This window comes from Triturus cristatus, chromosome 11 (genome assembly GCF_964204655.1).
Source record: "Triturus cristatus chromosome 11, aTriCri1.1, whole genome shotgun sequence".
NCBI classification, from domain to species: Eukaryota; Metazoa; Chordata; class Amphibia; order Caudata; family Salamandridae; genus Triturus; species Triturus cristatus.
The window spans coordinates 722,463,483-722,489,257 of record NC_140594.1 but is presented as its reverse complement, the minus strand read 5'-3'; the positions used below and the strand labels follow the sequence as shown (position 1 = coordinate 722,489,257).

The 25,775-nt window shown below is 43.5% G+C and overlaps 1 protein-coding gene across 2 annotated transcripts in view; it reads right to left on the bottom strand.

Moving 5' to 3' along the window:
• Positions 1-14,715: 14,715 nt before the first annotated feature.
• LOC146785376 (ephrin type-A receptor 3-like) overlaps positions 14,716-25,775 on the bottom strand; it is a 540,333-nt gene continuing 529,273 nt past the window's right edge. For both annotated transcript variants that reach the window (XM_085634371.1, XM_085634372.1), the window contains exon 17: positions 14,716-19,716. In XM_085634371.1, coding sequence (XP_085490497.1) covers positions 19,617-19,716 — 100 coding nt within the window. In that variant the 3' untranslated portion in view covers positions 14,716-19,616. The remainder of the gene's footprint in view (positions 19,717-25,775) is intronic.

Sequence of the window (25,775 nt, the reverse complement as noted above, 5' to 3'; positions counted from 1 at the left end):
TTAGGGATGCTCATGGTGCAATTCCTAGCCACCGCATGATTCATAAATGTCATTGTGCTGCAAGAGAATGTATCCTATGTGCTTCAGGGTAGCAATCTAAAGACCCAATTGAACTAATCAAGGGTACAATGGGAGGGCACAGCTACCATGTGTATTCCAGTTAATACCCTTCCTCAGTAATGCTTTAACCTACTTTAATATAACCCTTATGCATATCGCTGATGAAACATTTTCAGACAGATATCATAAGACTCATGATCGATAAATATCCAAAAACTTGTTCTATGACAGTCTAAGGCAGGGGTACTCATAGTACGGCCCGCGGGCCGCCAGCGGCCCGGCAAGCCTTTCTTGGCGGCCCACGGACCTTTCAGACATCGTACCGGTGTGTTTTGCTTTTTTTTTTAACAGTGTCAGCAAACACAGACTCTGCTCTGTGGGGGCCCGGGGATTCAAGCGATAGTCCGAGTGGAGCTGCTGGGGCGCTAGGAGGTGAAATACAACAAAGCCTCGTTATCATGCAAATGGTCTCTTAAAGACCTGTGAAGTACTCGGGTGGGGCTGTGTGTGTGCCCTGGAAGGGAAGCTACCTCAGCTGCCACACAGGCAGACGGGGGGGCGAGGGGGGGAGAGGTGACAAAGAATGACAAGAGAACAGCAGGGTGTGAGAGGACAGAGGGTGACAGAGGGCAGTAGGGAGAGACAGAAACAGACAGAGACAGATAGAGATAGAGACTAACAGAGACAGGGACAGACAGAGACAGATAGGTAGAGACAGGGACAGACAGATAGAGGCAGAGACAGACAGAGAGTCGGAGAGGGAGACGGAGAGGGAGACGGAGAGGGAGGGTGACAGAGAGAGAGGGAGACGGAGAGAGAGAGGGAGACGGGGAGAGGGAGCGAGACGGGGAGGGAGGGAGAGAGACAGAGAGGGAGAGAGACGGATAGAAGGAGAGAGGGAGGGAGACAGAGGAGGGAGGGAGATGGAGGAGGGAGGGAGATGGAGGAGGGAGGGAGACGGAGGGAGAGGGAGGAATACAGAGGAGGGAGTGAGACGGAGGAGGGAGGGAGACGGAGGGAGACGGAAGGAGAGGGAGGGAGACAGAGGAGGGAGGCGGTGGACGGAGGGAGACGGAGGAGGGAGGGAGACGGGGAGGGAGGGAGGGAGACGGGGAGGGAGGGAGGGAGATAGAGAGAGGGAGAGAGAAAGATATGTGTATGCCGGGTCCGGTGGCTCAGTGGACGAAGGCGTCCGCTGCAGGGACCTGTGTTCCACCTCATGGTCACAGTTTTTTTTTGTTGCTCTAGCCCCACCCCCTCCCCCAATGACCCCACCCCCAAGGTGCAGCCCTCGGCCACAAACCACACTGTAAATTTGGCCCCAAGAGAAAGTTTGTGAGTACCCCTGGTCTAAGGTATAGTAGGCTGATGCTTCAACCGCTGGGGCACAAATGGTGGATTTGTACACTGAGAAAGATCCCCTTATCTAAAAACAACAGCATAAAATCTGCCAAATAGCGTTATACCTCACTAAATCCGATTTTTTAAAAAATCTAATAGTATCCCACAATCTGGTAACCCCTCAAGGGATCTATTGAAGACTCTGTAGTCAGTTCTCAAGCCTTCTGCAGTACCTCTGCGCTCCCTCATCACAATTATTTTATAAAGAGATAGTTCAATAGCTTACCATTAAAATGAAAACAATATATATCGGCATAAAAAAATCTGATTTCTACACTATCTTGAGCTGATACAGTTTTCTGCTGTGCTCCGTCTCCGCTGACCCTGGCTAGCTCGGTCCCGCCAACCTACAAGAAATAACCTCTCTGCAAGGCCAATTAAATCTGTCTGTCCCAATAATGTATGCCTGGTCTCGCTTTGTAGGCTTATACACAGAGGTTAGCACCTATTTCTATGAACATCATTAATGTGTCTCTTTTATCTAGGCGGTTCCTGCCGACTAGAAGGCATGAGTTTTCACAAATTTAGTGAGAAGGACAACTTGGAAGGCTCGGTGGGAGAAAGGTATAGAACCATCACAATAGTACCTTCCATTGTTAAAATAATTGGGCGTATTATAGTAAAGCAGTTAGTCAAACATCTAAGCAACTCTAAATGGCTTTAACCATGCAACTTGGTGTCTGCCTCAGTTGGGCAATTGCCCTGCCCCTCGCAATTAAGACTTGTATTAGACCAATGTGATTCTGCTGCTTAAATTATCCTTGACCTCTTGGTGGCCTTTGATACAGTGGATCACACTATACGTTTGAGCAATATGACTTAAATTGGTATCCAAGGTCTGTAGTCACTTGATTTACCTCATTAGCTCAAGCCCTGGCATGTGCTGTCTCTGCAAGACATGCTGTATTCACTCTGTGGGCTTACAGCCTGCCCATTGCCTTTTTAGTCGTCTCTTCGATTGTCATTTAAAAATGCTTGTTTGCTGGTGGTTAATCCTTCTTCTTTGTCCCTCCATTTAGTATTTGGTTTCCTCCCACAGGGCACCGCCCAATTACTTCTAACATTACGCTTCTGTGCATGTGTGTTTATTTCGGGAACTATTTATTTATTCGATTCCTGCTCGTGTCACTGTTTGCCCGTCTTTGATGGTTCAGCTTCGGTGCCCATCACTTAGTCTCCCTGTACTGTTCAAATACCAAGATGAAATGTCAGACGCTGGAGATGCTGGTTTCGAAAAATCACCTATTTAATTTTCTCTTCGCTGCTTGTTGCTTCAACATGCTTCGGTCACCGGACCTTTAGGAGCTCACCCTTGCTGCACAGTTAAGGGCAAGGCTTGGGCAACTCCCATAACATTTTCTCTGACACTTGTTTATATATTGTGACCTCAAGCGACCGAAGGTGTTTTGAGTGCCTTACATGATCACTAGTTACATTACACAATGCCAGACTAATTTTGGGATCATTTTTATAGAGTGCAAACTTGACTGACACACAGTTATTGAAGCACTTTACAAAAGTACCAGGTAGTTACACAATGCCAGGTTCGTTTTTTGCTTTAAGGTGTGTGGAGATTATCTGATGCAGATGCCTCCACTGTTTATTCATTATTTTCCCTCTACATGACAAATGAAAGCAGCATTCGTCCCTCCCAACCTCTCCTATGTCGCTGCATGTCCACCCGCTGTCTCTTCCTGTTGTCCGCCTCCTCTCAGAGCTCTAATTTCAAAGCACATTCACAGCAGCTCCTAAGAGACTGTGAGTAATTTTTTATTGTATAATGTGAACTTGGGCTACCCGAAGGTGTTGGAGCGCTTTACATGAGTTACATTAACAATGTTAGATGAATTTTTGGGGGCATTTATATAGAGCACGAATTCAACTGACCCAAAGGTATTAAAACGCATTACAAATGCACCATTTACTTTACACAAGTTCAGGTCAATTTTGGGGGGATTAAGTGATGCCAACGCCACCCTTATTTATTCATTATTTTCCCTCTACCTGACAAATTGGAGCTGCATTCGTCCCTCCCACCTCCTTCCATGGTGCCTGCCTCGTTGCCTCTTCCTGTCATCCTCCTCATCTCAAAACTCTAATTTCAAAGCACATTCATGGTGGCTCCCCAGGGACTGTGAGACATTCTTTAATATATAATGTGAACTCAAGTGACCCGAAAGTATTGGAGCGCTTTACATGAGTTCTTGTTACATTACACAATGTCAGATACATTTTTGAGAGCATTTTTATAGAGCACAAACTCAACTGACCCAAAGAGTTTTGAGAAGTTTACAAAAGCGCCTGTTACCTTGCATAGAGTAAGGTTGATTTTTTCGTTTTTAGGTGCGTGGAGATTAAGTGATGCCAACACAGTCCCTGTTTATTCATTTTTTCCCCTCTACCTGACAATTGGGAATATTGTGGTGTTGTTGCTATGTCCAGTGCTCCTATAGTCAGTCAGCTGCTACAGAGGTCAAGGCCGGGGGCTTGCTGGTAAATGGATGAAGCTAGCAGTGTTTTAAATAGAAAATTCTGGAGGGGGTGCCTGGTGAATAGAAGCCTGTGAGAGGAGGGATGTGACATCTCCTCCATTGGAAAGTACTTCACTGCTTTTTTTCATAGGCTGGCCAATACTCTAGTGATGCAGTTATACACAGAATGCTATAGTGCTGTTGACTTGCATCGATGCACTTGTCTTTCTGTCTGTGCATTACAAAGCCTTGGAATGTGTCAATAAATGTTTCCTGAGGGAAGCATGTATTCTTGCATTACACTGCATGACCCAGTGCGTTTAGCTCTTCAATCCCTGGTGACACACCACCCAGGATAATGTGCTGCATGGCTAAAAACCCATAATGGTCCCAAAAACAAGACCTATTGGCAATGCCAATGCTTGTTTATTGAAAGACGGGTGCCGTCTGTGGTTCTAACCCCTTATTGGTTCCACAAGCCTTCTCACTCTCTCCAACACTATTCACTATATAGATTTGCCATCAAGATCCAATTATTGAAATCTTCTGCTGTGAAGCTCTTTCTTAAGTTGGCAGGGTATGCTCAGATGTGAGTCCCTTGCTCACTTTGCCACTGGATTCAAGCAAAATTGGTTGAAGACGGCTGAAATGCCAGAAACCGGTCCTAGGAAGCTTGTTTCCGGTCCAGGGAAGACATGGCTTGGCAGTTCGGGCTGGACTGATCCCATGAGGCACAGGGTCAGACTGATTTGCATATGGCCATGTCTGAACTGGGGCGGCAGAGTGGGCTAAAGAACGGTGGTGGATTAAACCCAGATCAGTTGACTGGGGGTGAGTGCTTGCAATGTTCAACACTCCGTCCATCATTTCCTTTGGTTTTTCTTTGTTCGCCTTAAATTGGCTGGGTATGCTCAGACGTGAGTCCCTTGCTCACTTTGCCACTGGATTCAAGCAAACCTGGCTGAAGACGGCTGAAATGCCAGAAACCGGTCCTAGGAAGCTTGTTTTCGGTCCAGGGAAGACATGGCTTGGCAGTTCGGGCTGGACTGTTCCCATGAGGCACAGGGTCAGACTGATTTGCATATGGCCATGTCTGAACTGGGGTGGCAGAGTGGGCTAAAGAACGGTGGTGGATTAAACCCAGATCAGTTGACTGGGGGTGAGTGCTTGCAATGTTCAACACTCCGTCCATCATTTCCTTTGGTTTTGCTTTGTTCGCCCTAAGTTGGCAGGGTATGCTCAGACGTGAGTCCCTTGCTCACTTTGCCACTGGATTCAAGCAAACCTGGCTGAAGACGGGTGAAATGCCAGAAACCGGTCCTAGGAAGCTTGTTTCCCGTCCAGGGAAGACATGGCTTGGCAGTTTGGGCTGGACTGTTCCCATAAGGCACAGGGTCAGACTGATTTGCATATGGCCATGTCTGAACTGGGGTGGCAGAGTGGGCTAAAGAACGGTGGTGGATTAAACCCAGATCAGTTGACTGGGGGTGAGTGCTTGCAATGTTCAACACTCCGTCCATCATTTCCTTTGGTTTTGCTTTGTTCGCCTTAAGTTGGCAGGGTATGCTCAAACGTGAGTCCCTTGCTCACTTTGCCACTGGATTCAAGCAAACCTGGCTGAAGACGGCTGAAATGCCAGAAACCGGTCCTAGGAAGCTTGTTTACGGTCCAGGGAAGACATGGCTTGGCAGTTCGGGCTGGACTGTTCCCATGAGGCACAGGGTCAGACTGATTTGCATATGGCCATGTCTGAACTGGGGTGGCAGAGAGGGCTAAAGAACGGTGGTGGATTAAACCCAGATCAGTTGACTGGGGGTGAGTGCTTGCAATGTTCAACACTCCGTTCATCGTTTCCCTTGGTTTTGCTTTGTTCGCCTTAAGTTGGCAGGGTATGCTCAGACGTGAGTCCCTTGCTCACTTTGCCACTGGATACAAGCAAACCTGGCTGAAGACGGCTGAAATGCCAGAAACCGGTCCTGGTAAGCTTGTTTCCGGTCCAGGGAAGACATGGCTTGGCAGTTCGGGCTGGACTGTTCCCATGAGGCACAGGGTCAGACTGATTTGCATATGGCCATGTCTGAACTGGGGTGGCAGAGTCGGCTAAAGAACAGTGGTGGATTAAACCCAGATCAGTTGACTGGGGGTGAGTGCTTGCAATGTTCAACACTCCGTCCATCATTTCCTTTGGTTTTGCTTTATTCGCCTTAAGTTGGCAGGGTATGCTCAGACGTGAGTCCCTTGCTCACTTTGCCACTGGATTCAAGCAAACCTGGTTGAAGACGGCTGAAATGCCAGAAACCGGTCCTAGGAAGCTTGTTTCCGGTCCAGGGAAGACATGGCTTGGCAGTTCGGGCTGGACTGTTCCCATGAGGCACAGGGTCAGACGGATTTGCGTATGGCCATGTCTGAACTGGGGTGGCAGAGTGAGCTAAAGAACGGTGGTGGATTAAACCCAGATCAGTTGACTGGGGGTGAGTGCTTGCAATGTTCAACGCTCCGTCCATCATTTCCTTTGGTTTTGCTTTCGAAAGTTGATGGCACACAATTCATTGTGTACCTAACTCTGTAGTCCGGCTGACTACATATGTGCATGAAGTTTAGATTTGTATGCCGCAAAACTTCCTCAAACTCAGTGCTAAAAGGAGCGAGGTCTTACTAATTGGTTGGAATATTGACTGATGGTACAGGCTCCCTTCTGAGCAAAGAAAGTAAAATCTTTATGAGTGTTGCTGAAGCAAGAACTTTAACTCAAAGTCCAAATCAGTGCTCTTCCCTTGACATGCTCAAATGTGTTAAATCTTTTGGGGGGAAATCCTCCCATACCTGCCACATCCTCTTATTGATACAATAGTATTGATGTGTTTTATTAAGAATTTGTGACTCTCTCTGAACCCTCCCGGAATCCTCCTTGGAGATATAGAACCTCTCAGCACGGAATGTAAGCAAGTTGCTTGAATTCAACCACATTACTCAAGCCAGAATCAAACTCTACTGCCTTTCAATGAAACAGAAGACTCTTTTTATGATGCTCTGCCTTATGTACAGTGGTTTCTAAGAATCTGAAACATCTCCTACTCTTGCACTTATCAACCCCTACAGCCTTGAGAAAACCTCACAGTCCAGCCAGGAACTCCTATTCTCATTCCCCTGTATTAAAGCTTATTAGACAGGTGGCTATGCCCTCTCATTATGTGATCCTCACCTCTGGAACAATTTCCTTTCACAAATCAAAAGCTTCCACTTGCGTCTTTCCTAAACTTATCCTGTTCCTTGGTTTTAGTCTCTCAAATATTGAATCATTGTTCAGTAGCTCAAAGAAGCCTATATTGGTGAATAAACACTTAATACAGTTCAGTCAATGAATGAATGACTCAATCCATGATTTCCAGAAGTGACAGTTAATTGTGGGACATATCAGTGACCTCTTTACTCATTCAGCTTCTTGCCCTGTATATTCTGGTAAACGGAATTGGGTTACCTGTGGACCAGTAGTTTGGTAAGGGTTTACTATGGTACATCTAATATAGTTAGACTGTATTTTTGGGAAAATGTGGCATATCCAACACTAGACCCATAAACAATAGCTCTGAGAGAGCTGCCAGGTAGGAGAAGTGTTTAATATAAGATCACACTCATAAATAGTGCAAGTCTCCTGCTGTGTCTGCAATCTGTCCTCTCTTCATTTTCTCTCAGTAAGCTCACACTTGCCTCTCTTGCTACACCTCCCCACACTCACTTAAATTTTTTACTCTGCACTCCCCTTTCATCAGGAGAAGCAATAGGAGGAAATGAAGGGTATAAGTGTGAGATCCAGTACACAAAGCGGGCCAAGACCTTCCAAGGCTGGTCCCTAAGAAACAAACTTTGAACCAGGGTTCTAGAGGTCCAATGCTTCGGCTCTTCACCGGCTGAAGAAAAATAAAACCTACCTGCCTGTAACTCACTGGAACTGCAACACAACTCTGGGCAGAAATATCTACCTGCTTGTGACTCACTGGAACTACAGCATAACTCTGGGCACATGGTTATTCATTGAAACTGAATAACCTGATGAACTTGTCAATAGTTTTATTGCTGATGGAAAAAGATAACCATGCTATCTAAAGTAAGCTGTTAAATATCTTGGTGCCTGTTGATTTTATCTATTCTTAGTCCAGTAACACACTATTAATGAAACTGTGCCTCCCAGGATTCTATTCCGCATGCATTAGGTCACAACCTTATTTACATAGGTCATGATTATGTTGGAGGCTTCTTGCAAGACGTTCTTAGACCACACCCCTTTCACAGCCCATCTCCTACATTTTTAATCCCATATAAGTACCACTTGAGAGCACAAGGCTCTCCTTATGCTAGGCTCTTGCTAGACATTAAAGAACACAATTATTCAGCACAGCAGTCATTGCTCTCTGTATTACCCCGCTTGAAGGTATTCACTCTTCATTCAGTTTTTTTTATTCAACATATGAATAGTTAGTCATAACATATTAAAGGATCTAGGGGCATATGTATCATCATCTCCATTTGCGATTCTCAAATAGCGATTTTTTGAGAATCGCTATTTGAGAATTGCAAAACGGGATGTATTTAAAAAATCGCACAAATTTTGCGATTTCTTAAAATTCCTTAATTGCGATTAGCAAATTGCGAAATCGCAATTAAGGAATACCTTCCCATTCATTCCTATGGGCCAGGAGGCGAATCGCTATTTGCTAATCGCAAATTGAGAATATTTTCAAAGGTGCAAGGGTGTCATGATGACACCCTGATGCACCCCTGAAATCAGCATGTGTGCACATATGGCGCACATACATGCCCTAAGGGCATGTATGTGCACCACATGGCACTTTGAAATATGCAAAAAAGTGCATATTGCAAAGAAATCGCAACTTACCACCAACTTGAAGTTGGTGGTAATTTGCGATTTCTTAAGGAGAAATCGCACAACTTGGGTGCATGTTACATTGCATTTAAGAAATCGCTATTTGCGATTTCTTAAATGCTTACGCAAACTTAAGAAATTGCAAATTTAGCGATTCCTTAAGATTGCGAGGCTGAAATGCCTCATACATCTCCTTTTGCGATTTTGTATTCGCAAACGCTGCTTTTTGCGATTCGCAGCGTTTGCGAATACAAAATTCTTTGATACATATCCCCCCTAGTGCTGCAGAAAGAAATTGAGAAATGCATACTCATAGAATTACACCTGGTGGCAGGTAAAAGTGAGGATGATTTAAGAGAGGGTGAATGGATCCAGTCCACTTCGTTGTGTGTCTTTTTTCACGTTGTTAACTACCAGGGGCCTAATTACGAGTCTGGCGGTCCAAGAACCATCGGATGCGTGGTTGTCCAGTGACAGCCGCACTGGCAGTCCAACCACCCTGTTACGACTTAGGCAGTTGGACTGTAATTGAATTAACAGCTCCACCAGGGAACTGCTGTTCTCTGGCAGTGGTGCAGCAGTCAGGGGCTATGTAATATGCAAATGGTGCCTCTGATGTATATGATCATTGATGCAATGAGTTTAGTTCATACTGGCACTTTTGTAACTTCAGGCAAAGTACAATAAAAGAGGGTTTCAATCCATCAACATTCTCCCAAATATTTGCCAGAATGATCTGATGTGTCAAACTAATTGCATCTTTAAGCCCTACCTATAGCAATGCAATGGTAAATGGTGGACAGGTTCTCTTCTAGGCATGTGAAGGTTCCCCTTCCCGAGCATTATGAAGCAAGCGGTATGTCACAACTCATTTCACACATTTTTAATATACTTTAAACACAAAAGTAACTATACAAAATTAAATTAGATAAATCGCTTTATAAAAGTTTCTGAACTGAAGAAAAAATGACTCCATGAAAGGACATTTTACAAGTAAACGAGAACCCAAGAACCAACAAAATAAAAATCACTAGCACATATTCTTAGACCAGCAAATTTAAAGATAATTTATGTCTGACAATGGCAGTGGCTGTAAAACTACAAACCCGACAACAAAATCTCAATGTGAGAAAATAGAGCATGGAATGACTTTGAAATGAAAGTAAAAAAATTCACATATATAACAAAGTTGTAGCACAATGTATTGTATATTTTAGTAACTCTCCAAACTTGAGAAATGTGAGACTGCACTGTAAATAAACAAAGTTACGTCAAAAACAGCACAATTTGTAGTTAACCTAATTCATGCCTACAGTCCCATTCACTTGTATGCAAGATATCCTGTGTTTGGTTAAGACAGAAGGTACCAGAGTACATTGTGTCCCTCTGCATGACAGATTGTTTGTGGTATGCCCTTATTCCCACCCCAACCTCACATTTGCTTATGTGATGCCTCGTGGTCTGCCTATTCGTGCAGTGTGTGGAGCACTGGTGACATAGCACAGGTCCCACAAAGCACATTTTCACAAGAGATGCTTCCTATCTGAACCTGGTCAAAAGCAACATTTGTGGGAGAATGTACAGGATCCATAAACATAATGTTGACTTGGGGCTCCGGTGCTAGGCACACTACCACGTACGGACTGGGAACCAAAACCGGCCCTGGCAAACAGCTCGGCGGGCCCCCGAGGAGGGTGCTAGTGGAAAGCACCACCTTGTCTCACCGCTGCTGCTTTTGGTACAGGGGGCTGAGGCCAATATTGCAGGGGTCCAAAAACGCCAGGTGCCCGCTGCGGCCAGTCCGGCTTCCCCAGTACACACTTTCGCCTTTACGTAATTGGGAAAGTCAGCAGGTGAGTGACTGGTTACACTGCCAGCCCACTTATGAATGACAAAGAGCTGGACTCGCACTCAGCTGTAGAGTAATAATTGGTTGTCCACATCAACACAGAGAAGATACACTGGCCCACTGCAGGCAGCAGACTGTCAAAGGGCTCAAACAACTAACTTCAAAAATATCTGGAAAAATATTTGTAAATGTGAACATTTTCAAAAATACATTAGGTGAGACAGAACACTCAGCAGAAATGCGCTCTGGGATCAAGGTGGATCTGTGTGCGACAAACAAGCAATCACAGGAACCCAAATTGACCACATGTGTATACTGCATGCCCTGCATCAGATCCCTTTATTACCTCAATGAATAAAATATTGTGCACAATATCGCCTCAGCGTCCTCATATCTCAACGCCTTCCATTAAGACTATAAAGATCAGCTGAATCACAAGTTTGTTCAAATGACCACTGAATAAACACTTGTGAAGGATGTTCTTTCATTTGAACCACTTTGCACATTAGCATAGTGTAGGATTGTGTATGTTCAGCTCATACTTGGGCATCTGCAATTACTTAGTGACTTTTGACAAATGGTTTTCTCATGAGGGGTATGACTGATATGTTGTTGGATCACTCACTGCTGATTTTCTTTATTCTCAGAAAAGTAAATTGCTAGGCTGCAGCAGTTTACTATTGACAGGCTCTCAGATGCCTCCTAGTCACTTATGGGCTATATGTTATTGAAGTACCAAGAGTGATTTTCAAAATGTCACTGAAATAGCCTAGCACAAAGGAATTTGCTTATTCGACAACTCATCCATTTAACCTAGAACAATAACTGTCCTTTTGCAAAAGTCACTTTTAGCTACATCTGTGTATCCCCTATATAAAAGGAGAGCATTGACCAACCAGTGTGTTTTTTGTTGTTCTTCATTTAATATATTGCCTGTGAAATAAAGTCTTATTTATTTACTTTACTTTATATAGCGCAACCATCTCAGATTGACTTCAGTGTGTTTTACAAGTAAATCACCATTGGAGAGCAGATACTCCTCCTTACAAAGGGAACTGAAGAAACACTAAACAATTAGCTATCCTGAAAGTGCAGGGACTGTTTTTTATGCCTTAGCCAGACCCAACTTATTCTAAGCCTCCACATGTATTAACGTTTGTCTATGACCAGTTAGATTTTTTACATCAAGAGGCCACTGCAAATGCAGCACAGTTTCATAACATGTTTTTTCCAGGTACAAAGGCTATACTGAAATCCTACTACCAAGGCGGTAATGCTTTTTGATAAGAACAAGTACTGATGGAGGTTTTGGTCTTGTATAGATAGAGCTGTCGGTCATGGTAGAGTGGGTTTAATCTAAGTTTGAGAGATAAAGTCTTAAGTGGACAGGCCTTTTAGAGGTAACTGGGTGCGCTTAGAAGGCAGAGTATGCTGAGCTAGTGTGATCTACTTAGAAGCTGTGAACTAGTGTATTTAGTGAAAGCTCAAGCTGTAAGATGAGGTCTCCTCATGACAAATTTGACCAAAGAAAGATGGAGGGGTTTATATTGGCGTTCCTTCTGATAGTTTCCTAATAAACAGTTCCCAACAACAGTAGTGGTGCTGAATGCACTTTTTGTGTTTTATTTCTACAAAAACAATGTTTTACAGTGTCATACTAGATCAACTAGTGCTGGACATGCAGATCTCTCTGATCCACTGTACACCATTGCCAATATTCTCCAATAAAGGATGCTTTCCATACATTGTATTTGGTGGGGTCAGGGTACCAAGAACATGAGATGTCACAAAGGGTCTTTTCAAAGTCCTGACACTTTCTTGGTCAAGTAGGATACTGAGTGATTTTTCCAGAAATGTTCTACCCCGAAAATGTATACATTTTCACACTGTGACTTAGATTCCAGTGTTGGAGACATTACATTTCATTATACAACTTCTGGTCTTTAATCTCGAATATTAATTTTGTCATGGATGCTCCAAGTATCACTGCTTCACCAACTCTGTTTCCTTTTGCCCCTGGTGTATCATACACCTTCCTTATACTGGTAATAAACTTCTCAAGGTAGTTAATTCAGAGCCACCAGTCACCATGAATAAGAAATAGCTAATGCCAACTTTTAGGCCACCTTACTTCAATGTTGTAAATGCCACTTTATGATACTGGTGGCTCTTCCAGATAGTTATGCCAAATGACTCCTTGTTATCTCACTATTGCCCATTCAACAATGCCTCTCACCTTCCTATGATGAGGTGACATGTGTTATACATCACAATTAAATTAATATGGTTAAAGAATCAAGTGTGCTGTGTATCATAAACGGGTGTAACTATTTACTGAAATTAGCTGCCCATGGCCATGAAGTGTAGGACACTTTTGTGTGGCAACCAAAAACCATATACGCTAATCCTTTATGTTCCTCATTTTATTCTTTCCTATTTCTCCCACTGAGGCACAGATGTGGGGAAGGCAAGATAAGAATCTCAAAACAGAAGTTGTATTGGTGTCCGACATCCACCAAATCAGGGATTTTCTCCTCAAATATTGAATTCAATGCCCCAAAAAAGACAGGGATCTCAATTAATTAGTGATCTATCCCCTAATGGAGGAAATATACACCAAGCTTAATCTCTATTACGAGGTATCTCCCAGATGGTTTAATTAATGATCCAGGAAAAAAAGTTTCATCTCCAGAGTGTCTTGTCTACACGCAATGTTTCATTCCCTCATCAGGCACGGTGACAATCTGAAATGGAAGCAAATTAAAAGCTGTGCATAGGTGGGAACCGCAGGGGCAGTGGAAAGCATTGTATGATATGATCATAAGTTGACATCAGCAAAAAATTCACTTGGGACGTAGATGAAGGAAATTGCTTTGGATAAAAATCAACTGTGATGGCAGCCTTGCAGCAGTACTTGTGTTATTAGCTTAGAAAATAACATAACTGTTCTCTGGTTTCAGGTGCTTGGAGCATAACACATTGTATTTACCAAAATATCACACCTTCACTGATAGTGTAATATTTTGACATAGGAATTTTCGCTACTATTTAAGTTAAATTTAAAACATGGAAAAAATGGGGTGAAACAATTAGAATTCATCATTAAGATCTCCCTCCCCTATGGATGGCTTTCAAGCGAGGTGCAAACCAGACTTTTTAGTCACAAATGGGTTTAGTATGTATGATTTATCACAAAGGTTCCATATCCAGGGAATTGGATGAGTGTACCCTGACTTTAATAAGGTTAGGCCTTTTTACAGTCAACAGCAGGCTAATAATATGCACATTCAACTTGGTAGGATTCTGTTTTTTAACCTATTTGAGAGTGTGCTTCTACATTTCATATAATGTTTTTCTTCGTTTTTTTATTTATTTGTTATAATTGAAACCCTGTCGCTGCCCAGACCTCTATGGCCCCTTAAGGCATGTTCGAATTCTGAAATAGTCAAATTGACCTTTTCATCAATACAGAATACTTATTAAATGTTTTTTAAATGTTTCTATACCAAGGATTTTGGGTAAGAACTCAAAATGCATTACATTTTATTGATAACATTTTAAAATAACCAGTCAATCTTTTTACTGAAAAAGTGTGAGATATTACATAATTGTTCTGCAGGTGTGATAATGTATATGATCATTATTGCAATGAGTTTAGTTCATAGTGGCATTTTTCTAACTTCAGGCAAAGTACAATAAAAGAGGGTCTTCACCCCATCAACATTCTCCCAAATATTGGCCAGAATTATTTGATCTGTTGAACTAATTGCATCTTTAAGCCCTACCTATAGCAATGCAATGGTGAATGGTGGACAGGTTCTCTTCTAGGCATGTGAAGGTTCCCCTTCCTGAGCATTAAGAAGCAGGCGGTATGTCATAACTCATTTCACACATTTTTAATATATTTTAAACACAAAATAACTATACAAAATTAAATTAAATAAAGCACTTTATAAAAGTTTCTGAACTGAAGAAAAAATGACTCCATGAAAGGACATTATATAAGTTAACGAGAACCCAAGATCCAACAAAATAAAAATCACTAGCACATATTGTTAGACCAGCAAATTTAATGATAATTTATCTCTTACAATAGCAGTGGCTGTAAAACTACAAACCCGACAACAAAATCTCAATGTGAGAAAATAGAGCGTGGAATGGCTTTGAAAATAAAGTAAAACAATCCACATATATAACAAAGTTGTAGCACAATGTATTGTATATTTTAGTAACTCTCCAAACTCGGGAAATGTGAGACTGCACTGTAAATAAACGAAGTTACGTCAAAAACAGCACAATTTGTAGTTAGCCTAATTCATGCCTACAGTCCCATTCACTTGTATGCAAGATATCCTGTGTTTGGTTAAGACAGAAGGTACCAGAGTACATTATGTCCCTCTGCATGACAGATTGTTTGTGGTATGCCCTTATTCTCACCCCAACCTCAGATTTGCTTATGTGATGCCTCGTGGTCTGCCTATTCGTGCAGTGTGTGGAACACTGGTGACAGCACAGGTCCCACAAAGCACATGTTCACAAGAGATCCTTTCCATCTGAATCTGGCCAAAAGCAACATTTGTGGAAGAATGTACAGGGATCTATAAACATGACGTTGACTTGGGGCTCCGGTGCTAGGCACACTACCACGTACGGACTGGTAACCGAAACCGGCCCTAGCAAGCAACTCGTCCGGCCCCCGAGGAGGGAGCTAGTGGAAAGCACCACTCCTGTCTCACCGCTGCCGCTTTTGGTACAGGGGGCTGAGGCCAATATTGCAGGGGTCCAAAAACGCCCGGTGTCCGCTGCGGTCAGTCCGGCTTCCCCAGTACACACTTTCACCCTTACGTAATTTGGAAAGTCAGCAGGTGAGTGACTGGTTACACTGCCAGCCCATTTATGAATGACAAAGAGCTGCACTCGCACCCAGCTGTTGAGTAATAATTGGCTGTCCAAGCCCACACAGAGAAGATACACTGGCCCACTGCAGACAGCAGGCTGTCAAAGGGCTCAAACAACTAACTTAAAAAATATCCGGAAAATTATTTGTACATGTGAAAATTTTCAAAAATACATTAGGTGAGACTGAACACTGAGCAGAAATGTGCACTGGGGTCAAGGTGGATCTGTTTGCGACAAACATGCAATCGCAGGAACCCAAATTGACCACATGTGTATATTGCATGACGCTGCATCAGATCCCTTTATTCCCTCACGGAATGAAATATTGTGCACAATATGGCCTCAGCGTGCTCATATCTCAACACCTTCCATCAAGACTATAAAGATTAGCTGAATCACAAATTTGTTCAGATGACCACTGAATAAACACTTGGGAAGGATGTTCTTTCATTTGAACCACTCTGCACATTAGCATAGTGTAGGATTGTGTATGTTCAGCTCATACTTGGGCATCTACAATTACTTAGTGACTTTTGACAAATGGTTTTCTCATGATTGGTATGACTGATATGTTGTTGGATCACTCACTGCTGATTTTGTTTATTCTCAGAAAAGTGAATTGCTAGGCTGCAGCAGTTTACTATTGACATGCTCTCACCTGCCTCCTAGTCACTTATGGGTTATAAGTTATTGAAGTACCAAGAGGGATTTTCAAAATATTTCGAAATAGCCTAGCACAAGGGAATTTGCTTATTGGACAGCTCATCCATTTAACCTAAGACAATAACTGTCCTTTTGCAGAAGTCACTTTTAGCTACATCGGTGTACCCCCTACATAAAGGTGAGCATTGACCAACCAGTGTGGTTTTTGTTGTTCTTTATTTAATTATTGCCTGTGAAATAAAGTCTTATTTATTTACTTAACTTTACTTTATATAGTGCAACTCATCTCAGATTGGCTTCAGTGTGTTTTACAAGTAAATCAACATTGGAGAGCAGATACTCCTCCTGACAAAGGAAACTGAAGAAACACTAAACAATTAGATATCCTGAAAGTGTCGAGACTGTTTTCTATGCCTTAGCCAGACCCAACTTATTCTAAGCCTCTGCATGTATTAACGTTTGTCTATGACCAGTTAGTTAGTGTTTTTTACATCAAGAGGCCACTGCAAAAGCAGCACAGTTTCATAACATTGTTTTTCAGATACAGAGGCTATACTGAAATTCTGCTACCAAGGCGGTAATGCTTTTTCATAAGAACAAGTACTGATGGAGGTTTTGGTCTTGTATAGATAGAGCTGTTACTCATGGTAGAGTGGGTTTAATCTAAGTTTGAGAGATGAAGTCTTAAGTGGACAGGCCTTTTAGAGGTAACTGGGTGCGCTTAGAAGGCAGAGTATGCTGAGCTAGTGTGATCTACTTAGAAGCTGTGAATTAGTGTATTTAGTGAAAGCTTAAGCTATAAGATGAGTTCTCCTCATGACAAATTTGACCAAAGAAAGATGGAGGGGTTTATATTGGCGTTCCTTCAGATAGGTTACTAATAAACAGTTACCAACAAGAGTAGTGCTGCTGAATGCTCTTTTTGTGTTTTTGTCTACAAAAACAAAGTTTTGCAGTGTCATAATAGATCAACTAGTGCTGGACATGCAGATCTCTCTTATCCACTGTACACCAATGCCAATATTCTCCAATAACGGATGCTTTCCATGTAATGCATTTGGTGGGGTCAGGGTACCAAACAACAGGAGCTGTCACAAAGGGTCTTTTCAAAGTCCTGACACTTTCTTGGTCAAGTAGGATACTGAGTGATTTTTACTGAAATGTTCTACCCTAAAAACGTATCAATTTTCACACTGTGACTTAGATTACAGTGTTGTATACATTTCATTTCATTATACAACTTCTGGTCTTTAATCTCTAATATTAATTCTGTCATGGATGCTCCAAGTATCACTGCTTCACCAACTCTGTTTCTTTTTTACCCCTGGTGTATCATACACCTTCCTTATACTGGTAATACACTTCTCAAGGTAGTCAAATCAGAGCCACCATTCACCATGAATAAGAAATGGCTAATTCCAACTTTTAGGCCACCTTACTTCAATGTTGTAAATGCCTCTTTTTCATACTGGTGGCTCTTCCAGATATTTAAGCCAAATGTCTCCATCTTACCTCAATATTGCCCATTCAACAATGCCTCTCAACTTCCTGTGATGAGGTGACATGTGTTATACATCACAATCAAATGAATATGGTTATAGTATCATGTGTGTTGTGTCTCATAAAAGGCTGTAACTATTTACTGAAATTAGCTGTCCATGGCCATGAAGTGTAGGACAGTTTTGTGTGGCAACTAAAAAGCATATACACTATCCCTTTATGTTCCTCTTTTCATACAGTCCTATTTCTCCTAGTGAGGCACAGATGTGGGGAAGGCAGGATAAGAATCTCGAAACAGAAGTTGTATTGATGTCCGGCATCCAACAAATCAGGGATTTTCTATTCAAATATTCCATTCAATGCCCAAAAAAAGACAGGGATCTCAATTAATTAGTGATCTATCCCCCAATGGAGGAAATATACACCAAGCGTGATTAACCTATTACGAGGTATCTCCCAGATGGTTTAATTAATGATCCAGGAAAAAAGTTTCATCTCCAGAGTGTCTTGTCCACAAGCAATGCTTCATTCCCTCATCAGGCACGGTAACAATCTGAAATGGAAGCAAACTAAAAGTTGTGCATAGGTGGGAACAGTAGGGGCAGTGGAAAGCATTGAATGATATGATTTCATGTTTACATCAGCAAAACATTCCCTTGGGACGTAGATGAAGAAAATTGCTTCTGATAAAAGTCAACCTTCCCTGTGATGGGGCCTTGCAGCAGTACTTGTGTTATCAGCTTAGAAAATAACATAGCTGTTCTCTGGTTTCAGTTACTTGGAGTATAATACATTGTATCTACCACAATAGCACGCCTTCTCTGATAGTGTAATATTTTGACGTAGGAATTTTCACTACTATTTAATTTAAATTAAAAACATGGAAAAAATGGTGTGAAACAATTACAATTCATCATTAAGATCTCCCATACCTTGGGATGGCGTTCAAGCGAGGTGCAAACCAGACTTTTTAGTCACAAATGGGTTTAATATTTATAATTTATCACAAAGGTTCCATATCCAGAGCATAGGATCAGTGACCATCCAGCTCTTTCCCAGTCTTCTTATTTTCTTGATCTCATCTCCCTTATCCAATTGTCTTAAGGTGACAAACTAGTCATGTAGAAATTCCAGCACCTAATGGTCCTCACCAGGTTTCTTGTCCCAAATTTGAATTTTGCCAAGCCTTCCTTGATTTGCATGCCGAAAATAGGGCCAAAGAAAGAATATAACAAGGCAGTTTCCTAAGGAGGTGCTCTTCCCAGCTGAAAGACCTTAAAGAGAATCCTGAAGGAAACTTGTCTTATACCCTTCTTCTTGTTTGTGTTCAATGCAGGGGCTTGCAATGACATCAACCAAGCATGGGAGGACATCAAGCAAGTTCTTCATGCTGGAGACAACTTACAAGCTTGTACTGCTTGTACTGTGTTGTGTAATATTATGCACTGCTCTCACATCTCTCACTTTGCTGCCCAACCAACCAGTATCCTAGACAGAACACGCCCTTCCTGTTGGTGAAGATTGCTTACTGGAAGAAATTCTGCAGTCTAAAATCCAGTTCAAAACAATGGAGTCATTGAATGAGGTTAGCAACTTCTCACACTACCTGACCCTCCCTGGAAAAGTCCTGTTTCTTTCAACAACCCCACTGACATTCTTTACCCGACACCATTATCAGTCTAAGAGAAAGTCACAAATGTCAACATAGTTAGATCCTTCCTCCATTTGGAGCACATCCATTTTGGTGCTACAGAGGTGGTTTAGAACTCAGCTCCCACAGGTCCTATTGGGTCCATAAGTTTGTGAGCAGTAAAGCTGTTTGGTATGTACTAATAATACACAGCCTCAGGCAGAATGCAGCAGTCTTTGTCCAAGTTGGTGAAGTGTGTTGTTATACTTGAAGGTGCATCCCCTGAGCCTGAAGGTTTTGTACACTGGCGAGAATCTTCTTCTGGTGGCCAGCAAGTGTGATGCCTAGTTTGCTGAGCTCACTGAAAAGCAAAAAAAGAAATGGTCATTATGGGGCCCACATTTTCTTTTGAATTAGCTAATTGGATGCTGGTGGTAGAATTAACTACACGACAGTCAAAAAGTGATACTTTTGCCACCAAAATGAAAGGAGGAGCGTTAATGTCAGAAGTAACTTCTTAATTAAGCATGCAAACAGAGACATTCTAGCAATCCCTGCCAATACCCAATCAAAACATGGGGCAGTGGGTAATAGGACACTTCAACATCCATACCCGTCTAGTGTAAAATGGTAGTGAAATTGAGAGCAAACTAAGTCACAGTTCACTTGGCAGGATGCTGGGCTACCTCATAGTTACTGTAAAAAGGTATGTTTTTATGTGTGGAGGCTCCGCAGTCGTAAGGTCCCTACTCATAAATCCCTTTGTGATTAGCAAACAATCATAAACTTACACAAAAGTGAATCAGGCCCTTGGCGCAGCAGAGGTTCAGGATTCACATCCACTGTTTAGCACCTTTACAGCTGACATCACATTTTAATTGGAGGAAAAGGTAAAGTGACAGCATTCATTCATTCATTCATTCCTTGGGCTCTTCTTTGAGAAATAAATTCTACTGGATAATGAAAGACTTCCCTTTTATAGAAAATAAAATGCTTTCCCTCTTTGGAATGCGCATTGCATGTCAATTTCATTCTTGGCCTTTTTGATATAATCACACATATCTAGCTTTTCAATAGAGTTCATGCATCTCTCTAGGCTGAACAGAGTCTGAGTTAGGGTTAACAGATAGCTCCATGAGCACAGGACTGCATATATTCTGTTCTGGGCTAGGCTTTACAAAAGTATTGTTATCAAGTGTGTTAGTACAACTTCCAGAATGCGCTGATTTGCTGGATGACAAACAAAGGACTTGAAAGGTGGTGCTAAGTGCAGAAGGATAGATTTGGTGATTAAAACTGCAACCGGCAATTTGCGCTCCCTTATCTAGAAAGGGCTTATTTTTTTATATTAAACACGTCTGCTATTTAATATGTGGCAATGTCACTTACTGTGCCTTGTTTTACTGATTTCCAATCAATTAATGATTTTAGACGGATGCCAAAAAAGTAGACAATATTGAAATATTTGAGTCTGCTGGGCAATCCAACATTTTCCATTATCTACTATTTGTTTATCTTCACTCTAGGGAATGGGTAATAGGCAAAAGTCTTTGTAATGGAAGCGGGCTCTGAGCTGCTAAGTCTTTTTTATCATCAAGCTACGGAATTGCTATGCATGCAGATAGTTCATTTAAGCAAATGCCTGACTTCAAATTGGTTGTCTTCAAGCACCACCTCCCAAACCATTGAACACAGCGAGTGTCACTTGAAGAATATTGTGCCGAGGCTTAATTCCAAGCGTGAATTGTGAAACCTACAGTTTAACCAATCGAAAAGTGTACAATTTCGGGGGGCGTGGCTTGGACGGCAGAGCTGATGGCTGCCTGAACCTGCCGCTGCGCCGTAACAGAGAGAACGAAGCTGAATTACTCCGGTAATGAGCGAGACCACAACCATACAGAAAATAGAGCCAGGCATCGGAAATATAGCAAAAACCAAAGGAAATGATGGACGGAGTGTTGAACATTGCAAGCACTCACCCCCAGTCAACTGATCTGGGTTTAATCCATCACCGCTCTTTAGCCCACTCTGCCACTCCAGTTCAGACATGGCCATATGCAAATCAGTCTGACCCTGTGCCTCATGGGAACATTCCAGCCCGAACTGCCAAGCCGTGTCTTCCCTGGACCGGAAACAAGCTTCCTAGGACCGGTTTCTGGCATTTCAGCCGTCTTCAGCCAGGCACAGGGTCAGACTGATTTGCATATGGCCATGTCTGAACTGGGGTGGCAGAGTGGGCTAAAGAACGGTGATGGATTAAACCCAGATCAGTTGACTGGGGGTGAGTGCTTGCAATGTTCAACACTCCGTCCATCATTTCCTTTGGTTTTTGCTTTGTTCGCCATAAATAGGCAGGGTATGCTCAGACGTGAGTCCCTTGCTCACTTTGCCACTGGATTCAAACAAGCCTGGCTGAAGACGGCTGAAATGCCAGAAACCGGTCCTAGGAAGCTTGTTTCCGGTCCAGGGAAGACATGGCTTGGCAGTTCGGGCTGGACTGTTCCCATGAGGCACAGGGTCAGACTGATTTGCATATGGCCATGTCTGAACTGGGGTGGCAGAGTGGGCTAAAGAACGGTGATGGATTAAACCCAAATCAGTTGACTGGGGGTGAGTGCTTGCAATGTTCAACACTCCGTCCATCATTTCCTTTGGTTTTTGCATCGGACATATAGCACCTTAGGATAGCGCTAGCCAAGAAACGAGACGCCACCAGGAAGGAGGAAAAGCAAGTAATGGGGCGAAGCAGTGCGAGCACAAAGGGAAGCAAGATGGCGCCTGTGAAAACAAAACAAAACAAGATCACAAAGATCGCAAAGAACTCGCACTGAGGTCACAACGGACTCCTCTGTACACAAAGAGACCACACGCTCAGCGAACCAGCAATAACTGACACCCGGGCAGCAAGCGGGAAAAAGGTGAGCGTGTTAGCTGCATTGAAGCACACACCGGGGGAGGGTGAGCGCTTCCCCCTGCGCCGCAAGATAGTGCAACACGGCGCAACAGGAGCGGGAGGAGTGGGCGAGAGAGCAGCCCGTATACCGGCCCAAGAGACCAAGAGAGAGAAAACGCTCCAGCCCGAACCGCGGGATCACCTTGCACCCCGTTTCCAGAAGAAACGAAACCGAAACTGAATCGGTCCCCACAAGACACACCAGTAATGGCGGCAAGGGCAGCGATCCAGGGCTTATAAGCCTCAAAGAAGCGGCATCGACCACAACAACTGCATGCTAAACGCATGAGGTGGGGTGGACGAGTAAAAGTAGGAAAAGTGATATATGGGGCATAGCTGAGCGAAAACAAGATGGTGCCAGCAAAAACGAAACCGAGTAAGGCGAAATTGAACTCGCGCTGAAACCACAATGCTCAGCACAATGATAGCACACACTCTCCGGGCTGATAACAACCAACACCCATGCAGGGAGCGGGAAAAGTTAAACCTATGAGGAGAGAGGGACCCAGCGACAGCTAATATCCGCACTGCAGCGAGCACCAAGAACGTGCACACACTTCCCCCAGCGCCTCAAGACTGTGCTGAAAGGTGCAACAGGAACGGGAGGAGCGGGCGTGAGAGCAGGCTGCTTACTTAGTCCAAAAAGTGGAAGACCACAACGGACTCCTCTTAGAACATGATCACGAAGGCATCAACAACAACAACCAACAACACCAGGGCAGCGAGTGGGAATACTAAACTTCTGAAGTGAGCGGGAGCGGAAGACGGCGCCGGTCCTTACCTGCATTGCTGTGCACACCGAATGTGAGCGCACACTACCCCAACGCCCCGTAAGGCACACCAGCAAAGGCGGCAAGTCAGAGGGTCATCACAAGAAAGAGGGCCCAATGACCTACAAGAGACCCCCAGCCCAAGGTGGCAGCCAAAACCAAGTGAAGGGGATCTCATGCCCACAAGTGGGTGCCCATTGGTACGCACACACACAAAACACCCAAGATGGGTCTGAGCTAAGGCGATACAGGAGGGGTGACCCAGAGTGATTCACTTCAGCCCACCTATAGTAAGACAGTAAGGTTGCGAAGGCACTAGTAGTAGGCAAGGGGCGCACGAATTTTGAGAAACCTGGGGTCAAATAAGAGAGACTACAGCGGCAGAGCTCGTAATGCCCCCAGCCTACTGACCACGGACAAAATTTGCCGCAGTTGCGAAGTTAACAAAGACAGGTGGGGGGCCCATACCATAGCATCGAGCCAGTTCTCCACAGAGAAGGACCCAGCTTTAACCTGAGGTGAACCGGAAGACAACTAAAAAGAGAGTGGAAGCTCACACAACGTGTGGAACAATAAGGAGAGGAAAAAGGACAGTAGAGAACCAACAGAGGAAACAACAGAGAAATCACAGAAAAGGGGGGCACACAGGGACTCACCAGGACCAGGAGAGCAAGGTAGATAAGGAAGGCAAGCATAATAGAATAGCAACATGGCAGACGGAGAAATGAGACTGCACCAACAACAGCTAAAGAAGAGGGGGAACCAACAACATCAGACTCACCGATCAAACAAAAACCAGACATAAACAACACCCTGGAAATGATACTAAAAAATTTAGCGGAGGTGCATGACCTGGCGAAAACCACAAAACTCACCACAGACACAATCCAACTAGAGATCGCGGCAGTCAGAGCCGGCCTGAACTCAGTGAACATTAGACTCGCAACGGCGGAACAAAGGATCAGCGACATAGAAGACTCCACCCACAGCATGAGCAAAGAGGTGAAGTCAATATCAGAGATAACAGGGGCCCTCCAAAAGCAGACAGCGGAGATGGAGGACAGGAACCGCAGAGGGAACATCCGCATACTCAGGATCCCGGAAGGGGCGGAGGACGTGGCGGGGTCCTGCTCAGCATTCCTCGAAGACCTGATCCCCAAGCTCACCAACCTAAAATTCACCCGCCAATTCGAGCTAGATAAAGCCTTCAGAATCCCCGCTTTCAAATCCTCAACGTCCAAAACCACTCGACCTATCATATGCAAACCCTTGAGATCACAACACACAGAAGACATTTTTAACTATGCCTGCAAAAACCACCAGATCAACTAGAAAGGCCACAAGATCATCCTCACACAGGATTATTCTAAACCCATGGTCGACACCAGGAAATGCTTTCTAGCCCTACGCCACAGACTTAGGAGTAAAAACATTCAATTCTCGTTTGTAGCACCCGCAAAGTTCAAGAGCCGCACTAGGGTTCTCCCAGTTTTCTGTCCTCTTTCTTTTAGTCTTTTTTTTCTTTTCACACCTTCTTTTTCACTGCACACGTTATCTGACACACCCTGCAAATCAATACATAATGGAAGGGTTCCACATATGGTTACAGAAATACAGACAACACCAGAAAATCTTGAGTGTTGGGCTCACAAAACCGCCGCACCACACTACACCTGATGGCTCTTAACAAAACACTCACCCTGACTTCAGACCTCAATATAATATCCCTCAATGTCAAGGGTCTAAACCATCCCATTAAACGCAGGAAGATAGTGGACTACCTAGCAAAGGCCAAAGGCGATATAATCCTGCTACAGGAAACCAAATTAGCCGAGGAAGATGCCAAGCTAGTCAGAGACGACTGGTTAGCGCAAACTGCTTGCTCACCAGCCGACAAAAAGAAGCGGGAGGTCCTGACCCTAGTATCCGAAAGATAGAAATTTTCAATAGACTCCCATTCCTTTGACAAGGAGGGCAGACTTCTAATAACACACCTGATGAGAGGGGAGAAACGGTTCCACGTAGCGAACATATATGGCCCTAAGACAGACGACCCTACGTTCTGGGCTGAAGTATCAGACACGCTAGACAAACTCCCTCAAGACGAACTCACGATTGTGGCAGGGGATTTCAACATCCCACTAGATCACCCAATAGACAGACAGTCCTCTTACCAATACCATCCCACCAACTCCCACGCCAAACTCCAAAATATCTGCACCAAATTCAACCTCAAAGATGCATGGAGACTACAACACCCAGATACTAGAGACTACACATTTTTCTCCAACCCACACAACTCCTACACGAGGATAGACTACATTTTAATCTCAGGGGTACACACACATTTGATAGAACACTCCAAAATAGCACCAAGACTAGTCTCAGACCACTCAGCCATTAGCCTAAAACTAAGCGGCTGCCACAACGAAGCGGTCGCTAGAAGATGGCATTTTAACAGTGAAATTATTTCAGACCCAGGAAACAAAAAAGAAATCGAGGAAGCCATAACAGACTACCTAACCCACAATGATTCCCCAGAGACTAGTGTTAGCACACTTTGGGAGGCCCTAAAAGCAACGATCAGGAGTAAATTAATTAGAATTAAGGCAAGAATAAACATAAAGACGAACCTGAGAATAAACCAACTTGAGGAAGAGATAAAAAGGTTAGAATTAGACCACGTAAAAGCCACAA